At 41.3% G+C, this 22,416-nt stretch overlaps 1 protein-coding gene across 5 annotated transcripts; it reads right to left on the minus strand.

Moving 5' to 3' along the window:
• Positions 1–4,742: 4,742 nt before the first annotated feature.
• On the minus strand, positions 4,743–11,860 carry Tceanc (transcription elongation factor A N-terminal and central domain containing). Of its 5 annotated transcripts, none has more exons than XM_048336926.1 (4): positions 11,712–11,821; positions 9,043–9,171; positions 7,015–7,194; positions 4,743–5,978 (listed from the first exon to the last, which is right to left on the minus strand). In XM_048336926.1, the coding sequence occupies exon 4, from the start codon at positions 5,968–5,970 to the stop codon at positions 4,912–4,914; it is 1,059 nt and encodes a 352-aa protein (XP_048192883.1). In that variant the 5' UTR covers positions 5,971–5,978; positions 7,015–7,194; positions 9,043–9,171; positions 11,712–11,821; the 3' UTR covers positions 4,743–4,911. The 5 variants fall into 5 exon arrangements, with proteins under 5 accessions (XP_048192883.1, XP_048192884.1, XP_048192888.1 ...); XM_048336927.1 differs by having other exon boundaries at positions 7,015–7,443; XM_048336931.1 differs by lacking the exon at positions 7,015–7,194 and having other exon boundaries at positions 11,712–11,860.
• Positions 11,861–22,416: the final 10,556 nt, after the last annotated feature.

Consider the following 22,416-nt stretch of genomic DNA (forward strand, 5'->3'; position numbering starts at 1 on the left):
GACTGAAAACCCACTGATGAACCTTGACTAAGCCATTGACCACAATCAACTTTAGGATATTTCTATCACTCTCAAAAGAAATCCATGGGCGCTTTACCCACTGCCTCATTTTTAAATGATATATTTCCTAAAACAACATATATGTCTACTAAAAATGTCTAGAAACTTTCTGCTCAGCAATTTGTATGATAGCAAACTGTGGTGGAGGAATGCCACAAAAAACGTCCATGTGATGAAGGAAAACCAAACAGCAGAAATAGAAACTAACAGCATGAAGAAGATAGTAAGGACCAGAAAATAGACACTAGTCTGGTGGACACATAAATATTGACAGAGTTCATTTAAACTGTTGAGTTTGGCTGGGAGCCTGGGCATCTCATGCCTGTAATCCTAGCTACTCAGGAGGCTGAGATCTGAGGATGGCAATTGAAGCCAGCTGAAGCAGGAAAGTCCATGACATTGCTATATAAGATTAACTACCAAGAAAGCCAGAAGTAGAATTGTGGCTTAAGTGGTAGAACACTAGCCTTGAGCACAAAAGCTAGGGACAGCACCCAGGCAATGAATTCAAGTCCCAGGACACACACACACACACACACACTGTTGAGCAAGACTAATGTAGACTTCAGTTTTTCTCCACTGAGGTACACATGATCATGTGCCATGGGTTAGAGCTATGTGGGACACTGATTGGACAAGTACCTGCCTATGTTGTGACAGGGGAAGGAAAACTAAAACTGGTTTTGCAGCTGTGTCACTCACAAAGGCTAGGTGGAATCCAGCCAGATGACTCGGCCTCACTGGCACTCTTGGAAATTCCTTAATTTTTTGCTTCAATTCACAAAGGTGTATTTGGTGAACTGTGATACCATTTGGATGATTTAAAATCAACTGCTGGGTAATTATGTCTCTGTTCAAAAGAGATGACATTAAAAAATACTACAGAAGCTGGGTGCTGGTGGCTCACGCCTGTAAATCCTAGCTACTCAAGAGGCTGAGATCTGAGGATCACGGTTTGAAGCCAGCCCAGGCAGGAAAGTCCATGAGACTCTTATCTCCAATGAACCACCAGAAAACTGGAAGTGGAGCTGTGGTAGAGTGCTAGCACTGAGTGAAGAGAGGCAGCATCCAGGCCCTGATTTCAAGCCCCATGACCACCACCACCAAGAACAAAAAACAGTAAAGGAACTTACAAATGAATGATACTTTAACTCATGAAATCACTTTTCAGAAACAAGAGGAACCACAAAATGACACAAAAAAGGTTCCCCTGTACTGGGAGAGCTGGCACCTGGCAAAGCCTAATGTGTAATCATTAGTATAGAACATTTCCTACCATGCTTGGTAACATCTTTGGAAATATACTTTCAAATAACAATGCAATAGATTGTGGGCTGTTCTGAAAGCAAGAATGTGCCTTCTAAAATCTCATTTTAGTAAATATTTTTCATTTACTATCTGCTCTAAAAGAGAGCCCCAGACCTTGTAAAAACAATGGAGCATTGCCAACTGCAGGCTTCCTGCCTGGCATTTAGAAACAGTGACAGGGAATGAAAGGAGCCTCTCATCACAGGAAGTGGCCAAGGAAGAGACAGAGCTGCAATTGTATTCAACTCTTTATTTTAAAAAAGTAATACAGACAAAGGAGATTGACTCATGAAAACAACTGATGTCCAGGCCCTGCGCTGTTACTCCTGGTAGCCATGGAAACCAGCGTACAGGTTATACTTGTGTTGAAGTTATTATTTTTTCAAGTCTTATTATTTTCTTATAATCCACAGATACAGAATTTGGGATTTAGTTTGTATCAGGTTTTATCATGTAGAAGGATGCAAGGAGGGGCTGGGGATATAGCCTAGCGGCAAGAGTGCTTGCCTCGTATACATGAGGCCCTGGGTTCAATTCCCCAGCACCACATATACAGAAAAAAATGGCCAGAAGTGGCGCTGTGGCTCAAGTGGCAGAGTGCTAGCCTTGAGCAAGAAGAAGCCAGGGACAGTGCTCAGGCCCTGAGTCCAAGACCCAGGACTGGCCAAAAAAAAAAAAAAAAAAAAAAAGAAGGATGCAAGGAGACTAATGAGGTTACATTTGGATCACTGCAATGGCCACCATGCTGTCCCTGCATCTACCTTTGCTTCCCTCTCAGTCTCACTAAACATAGCAGCCAGATTGCTTTTCCTAAAGGATATTCAAAGGTCATCACCATGAGCTCCCTGGCTTCAGTGGCTTTAAAAAACTCAACATTAAGCTGGGTGTTGGTGGCTCACGCCTGTAATCCTAGCTACTTAGGAGGCTGAGATCTGAGGATTATGGTTCAAAGTCAGCCTGGGCAGGAAAAGTCACTGAGACTCTTATCTCCAATTAGCCACCAGAAAACTGGAAGTGGAGCTGTGGCTTAAGTTGCAGATCGCTAACCTTGAGCTGAAGAGCTCAGGGACAGTGCCCAGGCCCAGAGTGCAAGCCCCATGACCGACCAAAACAAACAACAAAAACCCTCAACATTATTATCAGACTAGCAAGGGCCCTCATGAGCTCTGTGCCTTCTTTGTCCTCATCTCTTACTGTTCTTCCTCTTGCCCACTGTACCCTAGTAGTGCTAGACTCTTGCTGTCACTTGACCATATTTGACTCCTTCTTACTTTGGGAGCCTTAGCACTTGCTGATGGATTGAGAAGGATTTTAAATTGGAATCTATTCACCAGCAATTTGAAAGGAAAATGATTTATTTTTAGGAGATAGCACATAGTATATGAAAGAATCATTGTCTGCACTTAAAAAATACAATGTTGTTTTACTGAGCAAGAGAAAAAAAGCCCACATTACTACTATCTGTAGTTGCAAAACTAACTGACAACATTGATATGAGGAAGGTCTTGAAAATTGTTATATCTTGGAGTGTATGGGATTTTCCATTTAAGTGCTTTTATTTGTCTGCAAATTTAGTTTCCAAAATCCCACTATAGAAACCACACACACACATACACATAAAAGAGCAACAGTAACTTAATGCAACTTGGTTTTCATGTGTTATATGTGCTCTTTCATAACCTCTGAATAGTTTTTTTTTTAAGATCATTCCAAGTCATATGAAACCACACTTTCCTCGCAAGTTACTGTTTAAAGGACTAACATGTTGCATCATAGTAAGCAGCCCTCACAAGCCACAGGGAGAAAGAGCCATCAAAATAAAATTCGCACTCGACAGTCTCAAGCTGATTTCTCCACTTAGTTGAAAACATGAATGTTTTTCAGTTTTATGGACTATTTAGAAGAACTATCATTAGAAGGTAAAATATATACCCTGGAAGGCCACCAGACTCCATCAAAGATTGGTGAGTTAGGGGGAAAAACCTGCAGAAATGTGTGGGTTTGTAGATAACTTAGAAGTAAACTTTTTAAAAAACAAACAAACCCCAACAATGGTCGTGCTATGATTTTTTTTAAGGAAAAGGCAGCCGTAACCACATAAAAGGCTTCATATGTTTAAACAGCTATAGAAATCAGTTAAACACTGCTTGCAAAGAAAGACCTCAAAGATGTAATTTCCTCTTCAATTATTAGGTAAATAAATATTGGCAGATTCAAAGGCTGAAGCTCTGGACTTCCTCTGACAGATAAATGCTATTTTCATTTAAATACAACTTGAACTTCAGACTAGCATATCCTTGAGAACATGAGGACCTCACCATCAGAAACCACATGTCTGAAGGAGTTTATAATGAACTAGTACAAAGATAAAAGAATATACAGTTCCTTCAAATGAACAAGAAGTCTTTAAATAAAATCCCAAATGCAGGATGAAGGATAGCCTCAGTTTTATGATTCAAGAAAGACCTATAAAGTAAGAATGGGGGAAAAAGAATGATGCTCTAGTCTCCTAAGGTGAGAGCCTAAAGACATTATTCACTTAGTTCCACAATTCCAAAAGTACATTTCCCAGATGTCAATATTGAGCCAGTCTTATACTGTGAATTTAGATGAGGAAAATCTGGCATCAGTGTGGGTTGGCTTATTTGTGGTTGTGTAGCTTAGCCAAGTCACTGGAACTCTGTGGACCTATTTCCTCATCTGTAAAGTCTCTGAAGAACACTAATTTCTTACATATAGAAAGAACCAAATGATAGCCTATTTAGGAGTAGTTCTCAACTCTGACTGCATCTGAAAAGTAACCTGAGCAATGTGTTTGCCTGGGACCTACTCCACAGGTTCAGACTGAATTATTCTAGCCCAGGCCCTTGGCACCTTGGTACTAGTGAGTTTCAAAGCTCCTCAGAAGATTCTAATATGCAGTCATTCCAGAGAACCACAAGCCTGTTGCTATGGTAATGATATTCAAAGTGCACATTAAGACTAAAGCAGCTCAGGGCCCAAAAGCCTTGATTTCTAACAGGTTTCTAGAATACTGAGCTGCTCTCAATCCTAATTTGGGTACAGCATGGTAACAAATGGTCCTGAAGAACATGGAATAGTTAATCATTCTTCTTCCTCTCTCCTTTCCTTCCCCTTCTCCCTCTCTCCCCAAATGATCACTTTTTTTTTTTTTTTGCCAGTCCTGGGCCTTGGACTCAGGGCCTGAGCACTGTCCCTGGCTTCTTCCCGCTCAAGGTTAGCACTCTGCCACTTGAGCCACAGCGCCGCTTCTGGCCGTTTTTCTGTATATGTGGTGCTGGGGAATCGAACCTAGGGCCTCGTGTATCCGAGGCAGGCACTCTTGCCACTAGGCCATATCCCCAGCCCCCAAATGATCACTTTTAACGTTGGTGGTATCTACTGTGGCAAACAATCTTAAGTTTGTTTCAAGAATGGCAGATAAAAGATCTTAAAAAACAAGCACAAAGGGATGTGTGTGTGTGTGTGTGTGTGTATCACATGTTGCCTGAGGGTATATATTAAGGAAATATTCATTTATAATCACAAGCACACCCACTTGCTATGGTACCATTGCTCCCCACATTCATTACAAATAACGTAAGTCATCATCTGTTCATCTGGATTCGAATTCCGCACCCAGCTTGGAAGGAAAAGTGTTCCTCTGGCAATTACAGTCACCTTGCAGTTGTAGTTCTCACAGCGTTTACATTTTATTTTATTTGTCTGTGTGCCATCAATCACTTGGGGAAGGTAATGATCCTGGATACAGGATTTCGTGTAGGAAGCTCTGAGCTGTTTCAGTTCCTGGTTTGCCATCTCCATGACAGTCATTTCAGCAAACTGTTTTGCAGACATGGTTCCAGAGAGCAAGTTTTGTTGTAAGTGAGCATTTTTGGGGTTCTTCAAATTGGCAACTTTGCTTCTGACACAGGTTTTGTATTTTCTGATGTTCTTTGAATAGAGGGCAAAAATATGCTCTTCAATTTCTCTTGCAAAATTTTGCCACGCATCATCTTTGGGCTGATCTGTGGAAGAACCACTTAACGCTGTGTAAAGGAGCTCTACACATTTAGTTCTCATAGGCATTGTTGGATCCTGAAACCCATTTGATTTCTTGCCAGCGGATTTAGGGTCACCAGTTCTGAACTGTTCTTCCTTAGCTTCCACTTGAGCAGCACTATTTTCAGGCACAGTTATTTCAGTGGGGTTTAAAACAGCTTGGGATGGTAGCAGAGAGTTAGAACTACAGAGCTCTAAGATCTTATCCTGGCTCAGGTCTTGAGAAAGTCCTGCATGTTCTTCTTTATTACCATCTGAATGGATTGATTTAAGGCTGTCCCTTGGTTTAAAGTATGTATTCTCATAAAGAGCTTTCCACTTTGAAAGCAAACACTTGGCTTTCTTTTTCAAAGCCACGGAGGGGCAGTTTTTGAGGACTCGGTACACAGCTCTGATCACATCTGTCTCTTGGAGATGTGCCTTAGTCACATAAAACATTTCTAGCTCAGTAAGGTGGTTGCCAAGATCCTCAAAATTCCTTTGGGACACAAGTTGTTCAATAAGGGAAGCTCTAGCAGCGATCTTGGTTTTGTCAGACATCTTTACAGCTGCAAAGAAAAAAGAGAATTCAGTTTTCTGCAGCTTGATTTTGTTGGTTATAGTTCCTGCATAATGAAATAGTACTTTCTACTAGTTACCAAGGTGCACAATGTTTTCTGAAGAAGTAATGTGATATAAATGGTGCAACATGTTAGAAAATGGAATCTACAATGTGCAACAGTTTAGTTTCAAGTTTTATTCTCAATATTCCAAGGAACAAACAATACTGCAGGCTTTCAGTAGAATATTAAGAGGCTTGCTGGAGGATTAGCTGTAATTATTTTTCCACCGCTAATTAGACATATCAATCTTTGCAGATTAGTCATTTCATTTGGACAGAAGTTGATGAACATGTTGCATACTAAATTATGCCTAAGTCAGCACCAATATGATAGTGCTGAACAATATCAAGCCATTTTCCCTCCTGATATTTAGCTATGTGAGTGAAATACTTGCTGATTTTTAAAAATAATTTTTAAAGTGGTAATTTTCTGAATTCAAAAGAATAAAAAGAACGAGATCAAAGGGGAAAATGTCTCCAGAAATCTAAAGAAATTGTGAGATAGCACGTGGTGGGAAGCAGTTGGAACTAGGTCTAGTGAGCCCCCAAAGTCAACAGGATGCATTGTGCTGAAATATGAGCCTTTTGAAAAACAGAGAAATTATACAGATGATATAGAACTTTGGGTTAACTGGTCCTTGGAATGTCTGGTTTCATTAACTTTTTTGTATGTGTGCCAGTACTTGGGCTGGGACTCAGGGTGTTGTGCTCTCTGATATATCCCTGACGGGACAACACAAAAATGACCAAGAGTCAGAGTTTTGCATGTAGAAAACCTAGACAGTCCTTTTGTGTTTTCATTTTAAAGTTACTTTTACCAGTCACTCAGTAGGTATTTTTCCAGTTCCTGGGAATGAACACTTAAAGATAATTCTTTTTACTTTAAAGAAATTCCACATTTTAAGAACAGTAAAAGTAGTCTCCCTAAGAATCAAAGGCTCAACAAAGAACAAGCAAGATAGCACAGGAAAAAAAATATACACCCTCAATTGTTGAACACTTGTGTCTGAAGTGTCTGCTTCAGATCTTGGGAAAGTCAAACAATCACGTTACAATGATGAGGTTGCAAGCTGCTCAATATACTTGAGTCCTGGCCCACTGGTTGGAAAGTTTCCTCATCAACAAGCAAGGTTTATTCTTCCTAGAGTCTTTGCACAGTGCTTCTGGAAAAATCAGGAGGGAGGTTGTCCAGATAGTCAAAAAGATGGCTAAACGGAGCTTGGGGGTATAGTTCAGTGGTAGAGTGCTTTCCTAGAGTGAAGCCCCAGGCTCCATCCCCAGCACCACAAAAACAAAATGGAGTCAGGCCTAGACTGCTCACAAGGGAAGCAACATTTGACTTGGGTCTAAATTTATCAAGCAAAGGTCTGCTCTCCCCAGGGGTTCTGAAGGTGAACTTCAGGGTTTCAGGGCTAAGAAAGGAGTTCAGATTTGGTCATGTAAAACTATAGAATTTAATGTGTAAAACACTTGGCTCTTCATTTTATGTGTTTGTTATTTGCCTTTTCTTCATACTTATTTAAGCATTTTAATCGTGGTAAAATATAAAAACATACAACTTACCATTTTAACTTCTTAAAATATAGACTTCAGTAGTATTTATCATTATGTTTTCATATTACAAAACAGAAATTCGTGTGCTCATTAAACAAGTCCCTATACCCTATCCCTGGCAACCACCATTCAGCTTCTGTCCCTATGGAGTGGATTAGGCTAGTTATAAGTATAATCACATGGTATGTGTCCCTTTCTGTGTAGCTTAATTCACGTCATCTAACAGCCTCAAGGTTCATCCATGTTGTATCATGCGTCAGAATTTCCTTCCTTATTATTGCTAAATAATACTCTCCTATGTATATGGGCCACAGTTTATTTATTCATTTGTTGGGCCACTTATGTTGCTTCCACTGAAGTGTATACTTATCTTTTGGAGTCTCTGTTTTTAATTCTTTTACATATACACACACACGTACAATTGCTGGATCTTATGGCAATTCTATTTTCAAAGTTTTGAGGAACCATCATACTTTTTCCCTACTCTTCTCCATACCTAGAATAGCATTTAAATTTTGCCAAACTTTCTCTTCTCCCTGTGAGATAATCACATGACAATAAAGCATTTATTACACTAAAAAAGTCAGTAAGACTCCAACTCTTAGACTTTGCCATAAAATGACAAAATAAGCTGCATGTCATATTAGTTCTACATAGTTCACTCAAGAAATATTATGTAGCTAGAATGTGCTGTATACTGATCCTACAAAAGACTAAGTGTCTTAAAGAGGATGACAGCTAAGTGGAAGCGATACTGACCAGAAAGTGGGTAATTATAATAAATGTAGCTGCTAGAATAAACACATAGTATGGATACTAAACCCTCTTTAGATTATCATCTGGCCAGCTGCAATTGCTTCTTCACTGCCTCCGCTGGTTCATGGCACTTTGTTAGAATGACCTCTGATACAGAACTCACAGCAAGATACCCTTTGATTGTCCACTTAAAGCTCTTCAGAAGTTCCCCTAACACTCTCAGGATGGAGCTCAGGCTCGTTGGCTAGATAATAAAAAGTGCCCACCTCCTCTCTCTCCTTCACTACTTATAACCGACAGGTCTGTTTCTTTGCTCTAGCAGCCACCTGAGCCAGGCTTCTCACTGTCATCATAGGTGGTTTTTAATCCTGTCTGCACTACTTGGAGGAATTGAAAGGAACAATGTGCAGGCCTCACTCTAGATAGAATGAATTTGCATATCTGTTTGGTTGTCCAGCTGATTCTAATTGAAATCACACACAGGCAACAGCAGCAGCAGGTCTCCCGGCGGCGAGGCTGCCATTAACCCCAAATACAGCTGAGATTCTGCTTCTGGACTAAGCCCAGAGAACACCTCTGACTTCAGACTTGGCTAGGTGAGTCCTACTACATCTCATCTGAGAGCTTCCACAAATTATAACTGGTGATTCTCATATTTTAAGTGTTGTGATGTATACAATTTCTGATATTTGCTCCCTTACCTTAAATTAGTGGATGGAAACACATATTTATTGAGCATTTCTGTACCATTCACCTTCATGTCATCTTAGGGTCAAACAATCAGATGAAGATATGTCTACAATTCATATCCATGTTGCAGAAGAGACAACCTATTAAGAAACACCCAATGATCAGTGTTTTCCCCCCCATCGTGTTTGCCGCACTAATAAAAACATGTTTGTCTGCTTTTCCACCAAGAACATAAGGGACGACTCACCCATTTCATTCAACAGTACAAATCTGCCAAACACTTTATTTAACCAATAGTTCCTTTTGTTAAACAAGTGACAAGCATCCATGATGCTTTTTATCTTCTCTGTTTGTACATTTCCTTTCCTTTCGATCAAGACCTTGTTACTCACCAAACCTAAGCCCAGTGACCCTCTCCTCCTACTCTGGAAGACCAAGCCCATCCTTGATTCTAGTTTTAAAAACTCATACAAAAATACTAGATGAGAGAAACCCATGGGGTCCACTGTAGGCCAATCAAGTAGAGCTAGGAAGCCAAACCTTTTAGATGAGGACAGTCAAGTATAGTTGTCAGAAGTGAGGGGAGTGTCCATTTAAATTGGCTAAGTTTGCTGGCCATCTTGATGCTCCAGTTTTCCTACTTACAAAATAAGGGAAATTAAACACCCTAGGATTAATATGATAATTAAATCTGTGTGTGTATGTGTATGTGTGTGTGTGTTGGTACTAGGGCTTGAACTCAGGGTCCAGGGGCTGTACCTAATCTTTTGTGATCAAGGACAGTGTTCTACTACTATAGGCATAGCTCCCCCTCCTCCTTTTTGGTGATTAATTGAAGAGTCTCACAGACTTTCCTTCCTGGGCTGGCTTTGAACTGTAATACTCAGATCTCAGCCTTCTGAGTAGCTAGGATTATAGGTGTGAGCCACCAGCACACAGAGATCTTTTTTTTAAAAAATTTAAATTATTTTGAAGTAGTAGTACAACAGGATTTCAATTCAGTTTGTAAGTACAATGCATATTGATCAATGTCACCCTTTCCATTGTTCTCTTCATGCTTAGAAGTATATCCATCACACAACAAGTAAAACAGTTATGTGGGTCTATAGTTTAAAAGGTTTAACAGTATCTCCAAGTGTACTGACATAGCCCTGTAATCAACAGCACTCAGGAGCTAAAGGAGGATCTCAAACTCTAGGCCACCATCTCAAAAAACAACCAACCAACCATGCAAAAAGTTTAAGACTATCCACCATATCAAGTTTTGTTCCAGAGTAGGGGCTGGCAAGTATTTTTTGTTAAAAAGCCAAACAGTAACCAGTAAACATTTTAGGTTCTTTGGGCCACATGATCTCTGCCTAGACTACTCCAGTCTTCAACTCTTGAAGCAGAACTAGCAGACATAGAAAATACATGAATGAATAGACATGACTGGTTCAGATAAAGCCTATTTCCACCAACAGGCAGTCTGGATTTGTACAGGCTATAATTTGTTGACACTTTATTCTAGAGTACTACAGTCCCTCAGAAACAAAAAGCAATCTACAAATATCATTTACAATTTTCTAGAAGCCATGTTAAAAATAAAGTTAGGTAAAATTATTTAACCCAGTGTATCCAAAATATTCTTTTCTTTCAAAAAAAATATGGCGCTAGGGATCAAACCCATGACCTCATACATGCTAGTCTGTCACTGACCTATATTCTAAGCCCTCCAAAAACTGCCATTTCAAAATGTAATTGATATAAACAAGTTGATGTATTTTAATTTTTTGTATTAATTCTCAAAAGTTTTTTTTATGCACATCTCAATTTGGACTAGTCACATTTCAAATGCTCAAGCCTTATGGAACTTTATTGGCTAGTCCTAGGACATATAGTAATATGGATCATACTTAGATACATACCTACGTGTGCACTAGTTTGAGTAAAACTAAACATGAGGGGCTGGGGATATAGCCTAGTGGCAAGAGTGCCTGCCTCGGATACACGAGGCCCTAGGTTCGATTCCCCAGCACCACATATACAGAAAAACAGCCAGAAGCGGCGCTGTGGCTCAAGTGGCAGAGTGCTAGCCTTGAGCAAAAAGGAAGCCAGGGACAGTGCTCAGGCCCTGAGTCCAAGGCCCACGACTGGCCAAAAAAAAAAACTAAACATGAATTTCTACAGTGCCAGAAGAGTGTGGGCCCTAACTGAATACAGATAACAAAGCTTGTAAATATTAACTAATATTATATGCGAGCAAAGTGTATACACGTGCACTAAAATAACAGCCTAAATCTTCAGAAGTACAAGAGAAAAGTTCATGGTGAAATTTCCACACGTTGGTAGCCTATTGGCAGTAGCCTACATAAGTTACACAACTCTCCAAGGTCTCGAGGAGCCCCCCTGTAAGGAGAGATCTGATGCCAAAGCTTGGCAGGAAGAGGCCTTGCAGTTTGTAAACTAGAGCTCTCCCCTAGGATGATACCTAAGAAGCGTGCAGCGGGGTGAGTGGAGCAGCCTAAGGGCTCTGGCAAGGGTTCAAGTTCCGGTGGGTGGAGTCTAGCACTAAAAAGCCAGCAGCTAACTCTCCCAGGACCGTGGCCTGGCCGTGACCGGCAAACATGCAGCAGCGGTCCGAGGGCTCTGCCCACCCCGCTGACAACTAGAAGGGAGGAAAAGAATGAGATGACAGCACCTTAAGGTCTCCTAGGCCCAGGGCGTGCCAGAGAGCCTCTACGTGCCGGAACCGGCTCACCCTTCAGCACACGGAGATGCCCGGAAAGAGACTCGCTGGAATGCGCAGGCGCGGGATCCACGCAGTTCCGGAGCTCTCAGGAGAAAAAGTACTTCCGGTTATAAGGCTGAATGACAGAGGCTCAACCAATCCAAGTCCACGAACCCGAGAAAGTGGGCGTGGGACCCAGTACACTGTGGCAGGGAAATCGCGACTGCGCAGAACGATCTGCAGGCTTAAGGTGGACCCTTTGCAGTTTCCAGTGGGAGGGGCGAGGCTGGCTGCTTCAGCATAAACAAATTAAACTGGCTGGGCTTTTTTCTTTTTTTCTTAAAAAACCAAGTTTGTTGAACTTCTCTTCAACGTACCCTTTTTACTTTCTATCAAGACAGTGGTCAGTTTGATATAGACATTACTGTAGACATAAATTTAACTAGTCCAAGAAATATTTATTACACCATAGTTGGTATAAAAGTGATATCCATTCATTGTAAATCTGTGTACCCTGACCTTATCACCTGGGCACATTGTTTGCCTGCAGTTATGATAGTGGGCTAGAGTAGGTGGCAGTCTCCTTTTGTTGATGCTTTACTCCAGAATAATTTGGTGCAAAGTTTAAGGAAGCAGAATAGCCAGTCCAGTTTTTCTGCACCAAATACTGACAGAGAGCAGGATGACTCTGTGATTGAGTCATGTAATAAATTTTACCTCGAGGGAGGGAAGATAGTGATGCATATTGACTAGGATAGGGGGTGTCTGATCATTTTTGTGGTTTGGACAATGGTATGTTTTGGTCATTATTGGAATATGGAGGTCAGATCTGGCCAGCGCCATCATTGGCTGTTGAGGGGTGTCAGATTGACTCCATCTCAGATTAGCTAAAGAGAGCAGAAGCCGACTCCATCTTCACTAAGATTTCCCCCGCCCTATCCAGGCAAGTTCCCCTTCGCTGTGATAAGATTGTGTAAACTGCTTGACTACCTGAGTAGTGGAAAGTTCAAGGTTAAACCTGTGCCCTCCCATGAGTAAGCATATCCACCTGCATTATGTGATCCCCGCCAAATCTGTGTGCCAAGTCTAACTAAAATGATAGGTTGGTTTTAACAGTTGCTATGAGGCAGATTGTAACCTCATTGGCCACCTGCATGTGGCAAGCTTGACCATGTGGTGTTTGCCTTTATAACCTGGCCTTGAGCGTGCGGGGCGCACAGTCTCAGCTCCCGAGTCTGGGCTGTGGCCCTGGCCAGTCATTTCGCTTTTTACTTCCCCAATAAACCCATCTTTTTACTTGAGACTGTCTCTGAGCGGTGGGCTCTTGGAGGGATGGGGGATTCCCCTCCCTCCAACCCCATTACATTGTGCTCGCCTCCTTGGAGGGACCCCACTACAATGATTACTGGCAGGATTACAAAGGAGTCTTGTTTTGTCGTGATTTACCACTGCTGGAGAATAGCCTTAACTGATGTTGATACTTGGTGAAATTATTTATGTTCTGCAGAAGAAAACGAAGGTCCAGCTGTAAGGACTCAACTAGCTTGGAGCTGTAAGGGGTTGTTTTTCCTGTTTCTAGACTTAAGCTATTGCAAGGATAAAATGTTTTCTTGTGTAACTTTCATTTCCACTTCAAGATTTTATATTTTTTTAAATTTATTTATTAATTAAACACAAATTTTTTGACAAGGTGTTGTGCAAAAAGGGTAAACTTACATAGTAAGGCAGTGTGTACATTTCTTGTGGTATCTTACACCCTGTTTTTGTTTAAGATTTTATATTGTTAAAGAAAAAAATTACAGCGACATTTATTAAAATATGGCAAGGAATCATAGGATTCTCGATAAATAGAGATAGGGTCTATGGCAATAGGATCTTGTTGTAGGGAAGGAGATTGGACTTAACTCCAAATAAAGCATGAGCAAGAGGGAATTTTTAGTCAAGGGCGAGCTGCAGGGCAGTGGATGGAAAAGCACTAAAAGGAAGCATTAGGAGTAGGGGAGATTCTGGCTAAACCTACTTAATAGGATTCTTGCCAAAGACAGGCCAGGATCAGAAGTCAGGATGACATGGTGGAGTGTGTGGAATGGAATCAGATACTGATAGTGATCAGGTACTGAGTGGGGTGGTGCTAAGCTGACTTCCAGAGCTGTTTGCTAAAACTGGGACTTACAAGGATTTGCTTAGATAAGGCCTAGAAGAAGTTTCAGGAAACTAAAATTTGGCCTACAAAGTATCTTTGTCCCTCTTTTACTTTTGCCTGTTTAAAGAAAATTTTTGTAGAAATTAAATTTAGCAGAGTTTATTTGGCCAAAGCACGATTCAAGAATCAGTGTTGAGAACCAGAAAAGGTACAGAGAGCTCAGTTGGCAGTATTTATAGACAGAGAATGGCAATCAAGTACATTACAGAAATGTGTTGCTTGGACACAGCTCCACAATTACTTGTGTGTGTACAGTCTGATCAGTTGGTAGACTATGACTAGCTAAGGATTGGCTGCTTGTAATTGGTTGAGCTTTGCTATTTATTATACTCACAAATTATGTTTGTAGTTTGTTTACATACTAGTTAGGTTATAATTCATTGTATAGGAATTCAACTCAGGCTAGTAGCTTCCTGTGTATTTAACATACTTAAGTAGTATTTTTCTTTCACCACTGATAACTGTTGATTCATTTTCAGAATACCCTTGTTCTCTTTTGGAAACACCCAGTTAAAAATATGTGGCACTGGGCTGCAAATGTAGCTTGGTAGTAGAATGCACAGTATTCTGAGCTCCCCATGGTGGAGGGGGGAGAAAAGGGTGTTATAGGTGCTCAGAAGAATCTCTGATCTCAAATATTGATTCGAACAAATACTTCTTTTGTGATAAGATGTGTAACATTCAATTTTTTAATATTTAGTATTTGTCTACACAGTTGTACTAGGCTAGAGGTGAGGCTTAAGGGTAAAGCACTTGCCTACTATGTACTAGGCCCTGGGTTCTATAACTAGCATGGCACAAATCAAGACTGTCCCCAAAATTGTCCTCAAACTATAAAAGAATCAACCTGAAGTGTGAGTTTAGATACTAGAAGTTACTTCAGAAACTGTCAGTGGAGACTTGAGGGCTATTAAAACAAATTTCTCATAAACTCTGTATGAGGAAGAAAAAGATATTAGTCAACAATTAAGAACACAAAACCGTGAGCCACGTTTTGAAAGAAAAAGATGTGCTAAAGATCAAGATAGAATTACAGTGTAGTTCTGCATTGTTTGCCAAATATGGCTACTGAAATTTAAGTAAAAAAGGCTGGGAATATGGCCTAGTGGCAAGAGTGCTTGACTTGTATACATGAGGTCCTGGGTTTAATTCCCCAGCACCACATATACAGAAAATGGCCAGAAGTGGCGCTGTGGCTCAAGTGGCAGAGTGCTAGCCTTGAGCAGAAAGAAGCCAGGGACAGTGCTCAGGCCCTGAGTCCAAGGCCCAGGACTGCCAAAAAATAAAATAAAATATATATTAGTACCTCAGTTGGACTAGCCAAGTGTCAAGTTCTTGGCAGGCATCTGTGGCTGGTGGACAGAACAAAGGGAACATGGCTTTTGCTGCAAAAAATTCATTGCACAGGGCAGGCTGAGTTCACTGGGAGGCAGTCTGTAATTTGGCTTACAATGTACTAAAAGGGATGCTGAGAAGCTCATTTTTGGGGGCAATTTTTAAGCAGAAGTACACAATTTGACAATTTCTCATACATCATGTTCAGGCCTTTGTTTTAAAATCATCTTTCAGCTGTTTTAATATTTTGGACTATTCTTTCCTAAATTTCCTTTAATACAGCAGAAAACCCTTCTAGGCCTTTTTATGTCTCTGAGTGGCAATATTAATATCCTGAGTTCATACAGACATCCCCTTTCCTGCAAATTCCCAAGGAACAGAGGCAAAAATCCTCTCCTGAGGCTAATGTTGCACATTTCTTGTGGAGAAGTTACAGATGTTTTCCATTGAATGAGGTCATAGAACTGCATCTTTCCCAGGTTCGAAGGTGCTGACTGGTATTCATTTCCTGACTAAACAGCAGAACCAGACATAGAGCTTAACTCAGGCTATTCCTGGAGGTCACAGAGCATAATAAATGGTGTATAAAAAAAAGAACAGATACTTTCAAATCTCAGGAGTTAAAGAATATCGTGAAACATAACAAAAAAGGCATATTGTAGAGAAACTGAAACTTTATGTTGGACTTCTGGACCTCAAATATATGCAGGTGACATGAGAGAAGCCATGAACATCTCAGAAAGAAAGAGGCACGCTGGAAGAGTTCGTTCCGGAGTGGATCTGGCAGTGTGTGGATGCTAGATCAGAAATTATTAAACCCTGGCCTTCTCTACCAGGCGTGGGGGAAGTGGCTTCCAAGTACCAGGGAGATCGTCTGCCAAACACCTCAGCCACCCAAGCTACCCAGGATGGAGGAGGTGGAGAGAGAGGAGAGGGGAACTGTACTTCTGGTCTGAAAACATTTTTCTCTACCACTAGGCCATTTTGTTTTGTTTCTGTTTTTTTTGCCAGTCCTGGGGCTTGAACTCAGGGCCTGATCACTGTCCCTGGCTTCTTTTTGCTCAAGGCTAGCACTCTACCACTTGAGCCACAGTGACCCTTCTGGCTTTTTCTTTTTTTTTTTTTTTTTCTCAAATTTTTATTTTCAAACTGACGTACAGAGAGGTTACAGTATCATACGTTGGGCGTTGGATACATTTCTTGTACTGTTTGTTCCCTTGTCCCTCATGCCCCCCTCCCTCCCCCCCTTCCCTTCCCCCCGCCCAGTTGTTCAGTTCACTTACACCAAACAGTTTTGCAAGTATTGCTTTTGTAGTTATTTCTCTTTTTTTACCCCGTGTCTCTCGAATTTGGTATTCCCTTTGAATTTCCTACTTCCAATACCAGTATACACGGTTTCCAATATACTCAGATAAGATTACAGAGATAGTGTAGGTACAAACATAGGAAGGTGATACAAAACATCATCAATAATAGAAACTACACATTCACATAGGACGTTGAAAGTAGTTATAACTGTGATATATCACTTGTTTCCATATCATGGAGTTCATTTCACTTAGCATCATCTTATGTGTTCCTAAGGGTATAGCTATTGGGCCTTGTGATGCTCTGCTATGGCTTGCCTAAACCTGTACTAATTATTCCCAATAAGGGAGGCCATAGAGTCCATGTTTCTTTGGGTCTGGCTCACTTCACTTAGTATAACTTTTTCCAAGTCCTTCCATTTCCTTACAAATGGGGCAATGTCATTCTTTCTGATAGAGGCATAAAATTCCATTGTGTAAATGTACCACATTTTCCTGATCCATTCATCTATGGAGGGGCATCTGGGTTGGTTCCAGCTTCTCGCTATGACAAATTGTGCTGCGATGAACATTGTTGTGCTGGTGGCATTACTGTGATTTTGTTTGTGGTCTTTTGGATAGATACCCAACAGTGGGGCTGCTGGGTCATAGGGGAGTTCTATATTGAGCCTTCTGAGGAATCTCCATACTGCTTGCCAGAGTGGCTGAACCAGTTTACATTCCCACCAACAATGAAGTAGGGTTCCCTTTTGGCCACATCCCCTCCAACAATTGTTATTATTAGTTTTCTTGATATATGACATTCTTGCTGGGGTGAGATGGAATCTCAATGTTGTTTTGATTTGCATTTCCTTTATGGCCAGTGATGTAGAGCATTTTTTCATATGTCTATTGGCCATTCTCATTTCCTCATCAGAGAAGTTTCTTTGTAAGTCTTTAGCCCACTTGATGAGGGGGCTGTTGGTTCTTTGCAGTTTTGTTTTGGAAGAAGGTAATTTTTTTAGTTCTGCATATATTTTAGAGATGAGGCCTTTGTCTGTTGAATGTCCGGTAAAGATTTTCTCCCAGTCTGTGGGCTTTCTGTTTATCTTGAGAGCTATGTCCTTTGCCGTGCAGAAGCTCTGGAGTTTGATGCAATCCCATTTGTCCAACCTTTCTTTGATTTGTAGCCTTTCAGGGTCTTTGTTAAGGAAGTTCTGTCCTGTGCTAAGGAGCCCAAGTGTTTCTCCTACTCCTTCCTTTAGTGTCTTCAGGGTGCCTGTTTTGATTTCAAGGTCTTTAATCCATTTGGAATTGATTTTGGTGCAGGGTGATATATAAGGATCTAGTTTTAGTTTGTTGCATGTGTTGAGCCAGTTTTGCCTTCTGGCTTTTTCTATATATGTGGTGCTGAGGAATGGAACCCAGGGCTTCATGGATGCTAGGCAAGCATACATGTGGCAAGCACCACTAGGCCATATTCCCAGCCCCCTGAAAACATTTTTCTCTTAGGTTAAAGACACTTCACTTTTAAAAATCATGTAAGAACTTCCTTCATGGCCTTTGAAAGCAACCATCCCAGAAGACCACATGGACACAATCATGTGCAGAAGAAGGAGGTTTATATGGAGGTTTATCAGTGGGACTGACAAGGCCATTCTCCCCCATGGGAAAGGGAACAAAATGGTGCCTGTATCTATCCAGGGGTATCCTTGTAACAGCTGGGCTGGAGATGGAACTGACAGGAGCCACAGGGGAGTTTTTTGGGCAGGGGAGGGTAGAGTTCAGGTTTGGCTGATACAGGTGGGGGCAGACACAAGCTGCTCCCGGAAGTGAAGTGGGAAGGACTGAGGACCTGAGATGGAGGGCATGCTAACAGCCTTGATGCTTGACTTGTGTGTTTGGTTATTGTTTGTCGAAAAATAACTCAGAGCATAGCCCATGCATCTTCAGGTTACATTTGAATACAAATTATATATACCCAGTGAGTCCTCACCTAGATTAAGATATAAACATTTCCTTGAGAGAATTTCCTGTTTACCCCTTACACCACAGTGGGAAACTGTCTCCATAAATTAGTTTTATCTGTTTGAGCTTCATCAAAATGGACTCATATTCTATGTACTAGTTTTTTTTTTTTTTTTTTTTGGCCAGTCCTGGGCCTTGGACTCAGGGCTTGAGCACTGTCCCTGACTTCTTCTTGCTCAAGGCTAGCACTCTACCACTTGAACCACAGCGCCACTTCTGGCCGTTTTCTGTATATGTGGTGCTGGGGAATTGAACCCAGGGCCTCATGTATACGAGGCAAGCACTCTTGCCACTAGGCCATTTCCCCAGCCCCTCTATGTACTAGTTTTATCTAACTTTATTCACTCAATAATGTGTCTATGGAATTCAGCCTTGTTGTGGTTTTTCATTATGTAGTAATATTGGTTTGTGTATATGTACCATATTGTATCCATTTTACTGCTGATGGGTAGTTGAGTTATTTTCAGATTTGAATTCTTTTTTTTTTTTTTTTTGGCCAGTCCTGGGCCTTGGACTCAGGGCCTGAGCACTGTCCCTGGCTTCTTCCCGCTCAAGGCTAGCACTCTGCCACTTGAGCCACAGCGCCGCTTCTGGCCGTTTTCTGTATATGTGGTGCTGGGGAATCGAACCTAGGGCCTCGTGTATCCGAGGCAGGCACTCTTGCCACTAGGCTATATCCCCAGCCCCCAGATTTGAATTCTTACAAACAAAGCGGATAGGAACATTTTCATCAGTTTTTTTGGTGGACCTATGCCTTTATTCTCTTGAGTATACAGTCAGGAGTGGCGCTTGCATAGGTGTCGGTTTTAGTCAACACCATCAACCAGTTTTGCTAAGTAGTTGTTCCAACTCTCTCTGTCTCTCTCTCTCTCTGTCTCTCTCTCTCTGTCTCTCTCTTTCTCTCTCTCTCTCTCTCTCTCTCTCTCTCTCTCACACACACACACACACACACACATACACACACACGGATAACCACAGCTAACATTCTCATCAAGAGCTGGGAGTTAGAGTTGCTTCCCATTCTCACCAGCATATGGCTTGCTAGTTCTTCTACTTGAAGCTATTCTAGGGTCACCTCTCAATCTTTGCTACATATTAGAAGTACCCAGTGAACTTTTAAACCCCGCAATAGCAAGCCTGGATCTTGGGCCAATTAAATCAGTGTCTTTGCTCAGGACCCAGGCATCTTAATTTCCTTGAGTATTCCAAGTGAGCATGGAAGATTGATCACCGTTGCCTTAAGTCACTGGATACTGTCCTTCACTTCATGCCGCAGTGTTCTCCAAGAACCACTGGCTTAGAATAGAATAAGCTGAACACATCCATCTTTCAGAGAACTAAAATGTAGCACATATTCTCAGTTTTTGCTATTTTTATTAGCATGCATCAATAGTTACAAGGGCAGCATATTCTTTTATAAAAATCCATTTCTTTCCCTTGATTTCCTCATGTCTCATGATAAACTGTAAGTCAAGGTTCCCCCAGAGGTTTCTGAAGTCTCCTCCTCTCCCATCCTTTGGATCCTTATCAAGAAGCTGGTTCAGCAGGTTTGAATGAACCCAAGGGAAAATGGACTAATGGCTTGCTTCGTGTGTCATTTCCTCTCCTTTAGCTCTGTAAGTTTCTTTCGTCTGTCCAGCAACTTTCATCCTGACTCATACAAATACATATGAGCTAGAGCAGAGCATTGTTCCTTCAGCTGAAGAGCTTGTAATGAGTGTAGCTGCACTGGATTAGCTTTCATGGTGTCTGTGTGGGATGAGGAGGGTAGATTTGGGGATTAAGTCTGTGCTGTGGCTTCCCTGTCTATAAGTTTCCTAACAAATGGTACTAAAACTGCCTTGTGTTTAGGCATGTGTACAGCCCTGCCACATTGTGTCACATTACAATGTACATGAGATAGTCAGGAAAAAGAATATGGGGGGGGTATGAAAAGAAATCAGATGAGGAGATTCAACTCCATCCAGAGACTTTCACCTGTAGGGCCAATTGCTTTCTCTCATTGCTTTCATGAAATCAGAGGTGTGTTGCACAAGTGATTCATCTGAATATAGAGCTATATGTGTTAAACTGGAAGGCGTTGGTTGGTATTGCTTCTTTATCTTTTGTTTTAGTACTATGCAGTTTCATGGAGCTTTCTCATAGACTGATAGTCTATGTACCATCCACAGTATTCTTTGCACGATATGATCTGGGAATGCTGCCAGAAAGCCTTTTCATTAAAAAAAAAATCATGACAATATAAAGTATGGCCATGTTCTCTTCCTAATCTTCAGTGGGAGGCACATTTGGCCAGAAGTGCTCTGTTCTGATTTATTGTGTCTGAGTAAAGCATTTTCCATTTCAACCTCATTTCTCCTGTAACAACCTAACACATTGTACTTGCTGCATAGCTTAACTCATATAATAGTGTTTATATTAGCTGCTTTTAATTTCAAACCTGACTCAAAGGTCACCTAGGTTTTTGTTTGCTTAAGAGAATAAAGGCATTGTCCTCTTTTGTTGTGAAAAGAGTAAGTAACGTACACTGGTATGTTGGCTGAGATAATGACATGCCCTAAACCTCAGTTTTTGTGTGATGGACTCTATGTGGGGTTGAGCCACTCACATTTAAACTGGCTTTCTTAATAGTTAAGCAGATAGCCATTCTGCCCTAGGCAGGGGCAGCCTCAGGACCCCAGCCTGGAATGTTAGTTCTGAGCAGAGTACTGTGGAGATTATACTTGGTGAGAGGTCATCCAGGCAAGAGCTCATCCTTATCAGTCTATTCTTGCCACGACTCTGTCTATAGTTCTGTTTCCAGCCCTGCAGCCTTTTTCCAAGTTTGACTCTTTGTCTTTCCATCCACATGCACATTCCTGCAGTTCTATTGAAACTTGCCTTTGCTGTACTTAACCAGACTCTTTCTTCTTCTTGTGACCAGAAAACATTGATATGATCATTTTTAATATTCTGTGGGATCTGAGGAAAATTAGAAGAGAATCTCTAATGTTACTATGGTGCTTGATTTTCCTTGTTAGTCATTCCTTTGGAATAAGGCACTGATTGACACTAATATAAAATATTACTCAGGAAAAGGTTATGCTTGAAGTTCTTTATTCCCTATGCTTGTATTGTCTTATAAAAAATATCCCTAGCTGGGCACTGGTGGATCACATCTGCAATCCTAGCTACTCAGGAGGCTGAGATCTGAGGATCACAGTTCAAAGCCAGCCTGGGCAGGAAAGTCCATGAGACTCTCATCACCAAATAATCACTCCCCCCCCCCCAAGAAAAACCCCACCCAGTGAAGCTGTGTCTTAAGGGGTAGAGTGCTAGCTTTGAGCAAAAAAGCTTAGGGACAGTGACTAAACATACCCTGAGTTCAAGCCTCAGGACTGACACAAAAAAAGAAAGAAAGAAAGAAAAGAAAAGAAAAAGACCAACCAAAGGAGACATAGAACATTTAAACATTGGTAAGGCTGAATTGAAAGAGAATAAATAAAAGACATGCAAGTTTTAATTCTTCAGAGGTGACCAAATTGGAAATATTTGGTAGCCAGAGAGAAACGGGAGTTCACAAGACCCTGGGGAAGGGGAGAAATGGAGAGAAGTGGGATCAGGAGATGAAGACCGCTTTCTGATGTTTACCTGGTAGCAGCCACATATATGCGCATAGCTTGCCACAAGGGGGCGCATGTGAAACAGCTTCATAAAACAATGAAGGACGCACATACAAAGTGTCTTATGCTCAGCTGAGTGCAGTTTGGACTCATTTTGGAAAGCAAAGGTCTGTGAAACAAGCAACAAGATCCAAAATCCAGGTAGGGGTGGGGGTTGTGGA

Source organism: Perognathus longimembris, chromosome 28, assembly GCF_023159225.1.
Source record: "Perognathus longimembris pacificus isolate PPM17 chromosome 28, ASM2315922v1, whole genome shotgun sequence".
Lineage (NCBI taxonomy): Eukaryota > Metazoa > Chordata > Mammalia > Rodentia > Heteromyidae > Perognathus > Perognathus longimembris.

Excerpts from the sequence above, each read along its gene's own strand:
- Tceanc (XM_048336931.1), bottom strand. The coding sequence starts at position 5,970 with ATGTCTGACAAAACCAAGATCGCTGCTAGAGCTTCCCTTATTGAACAA.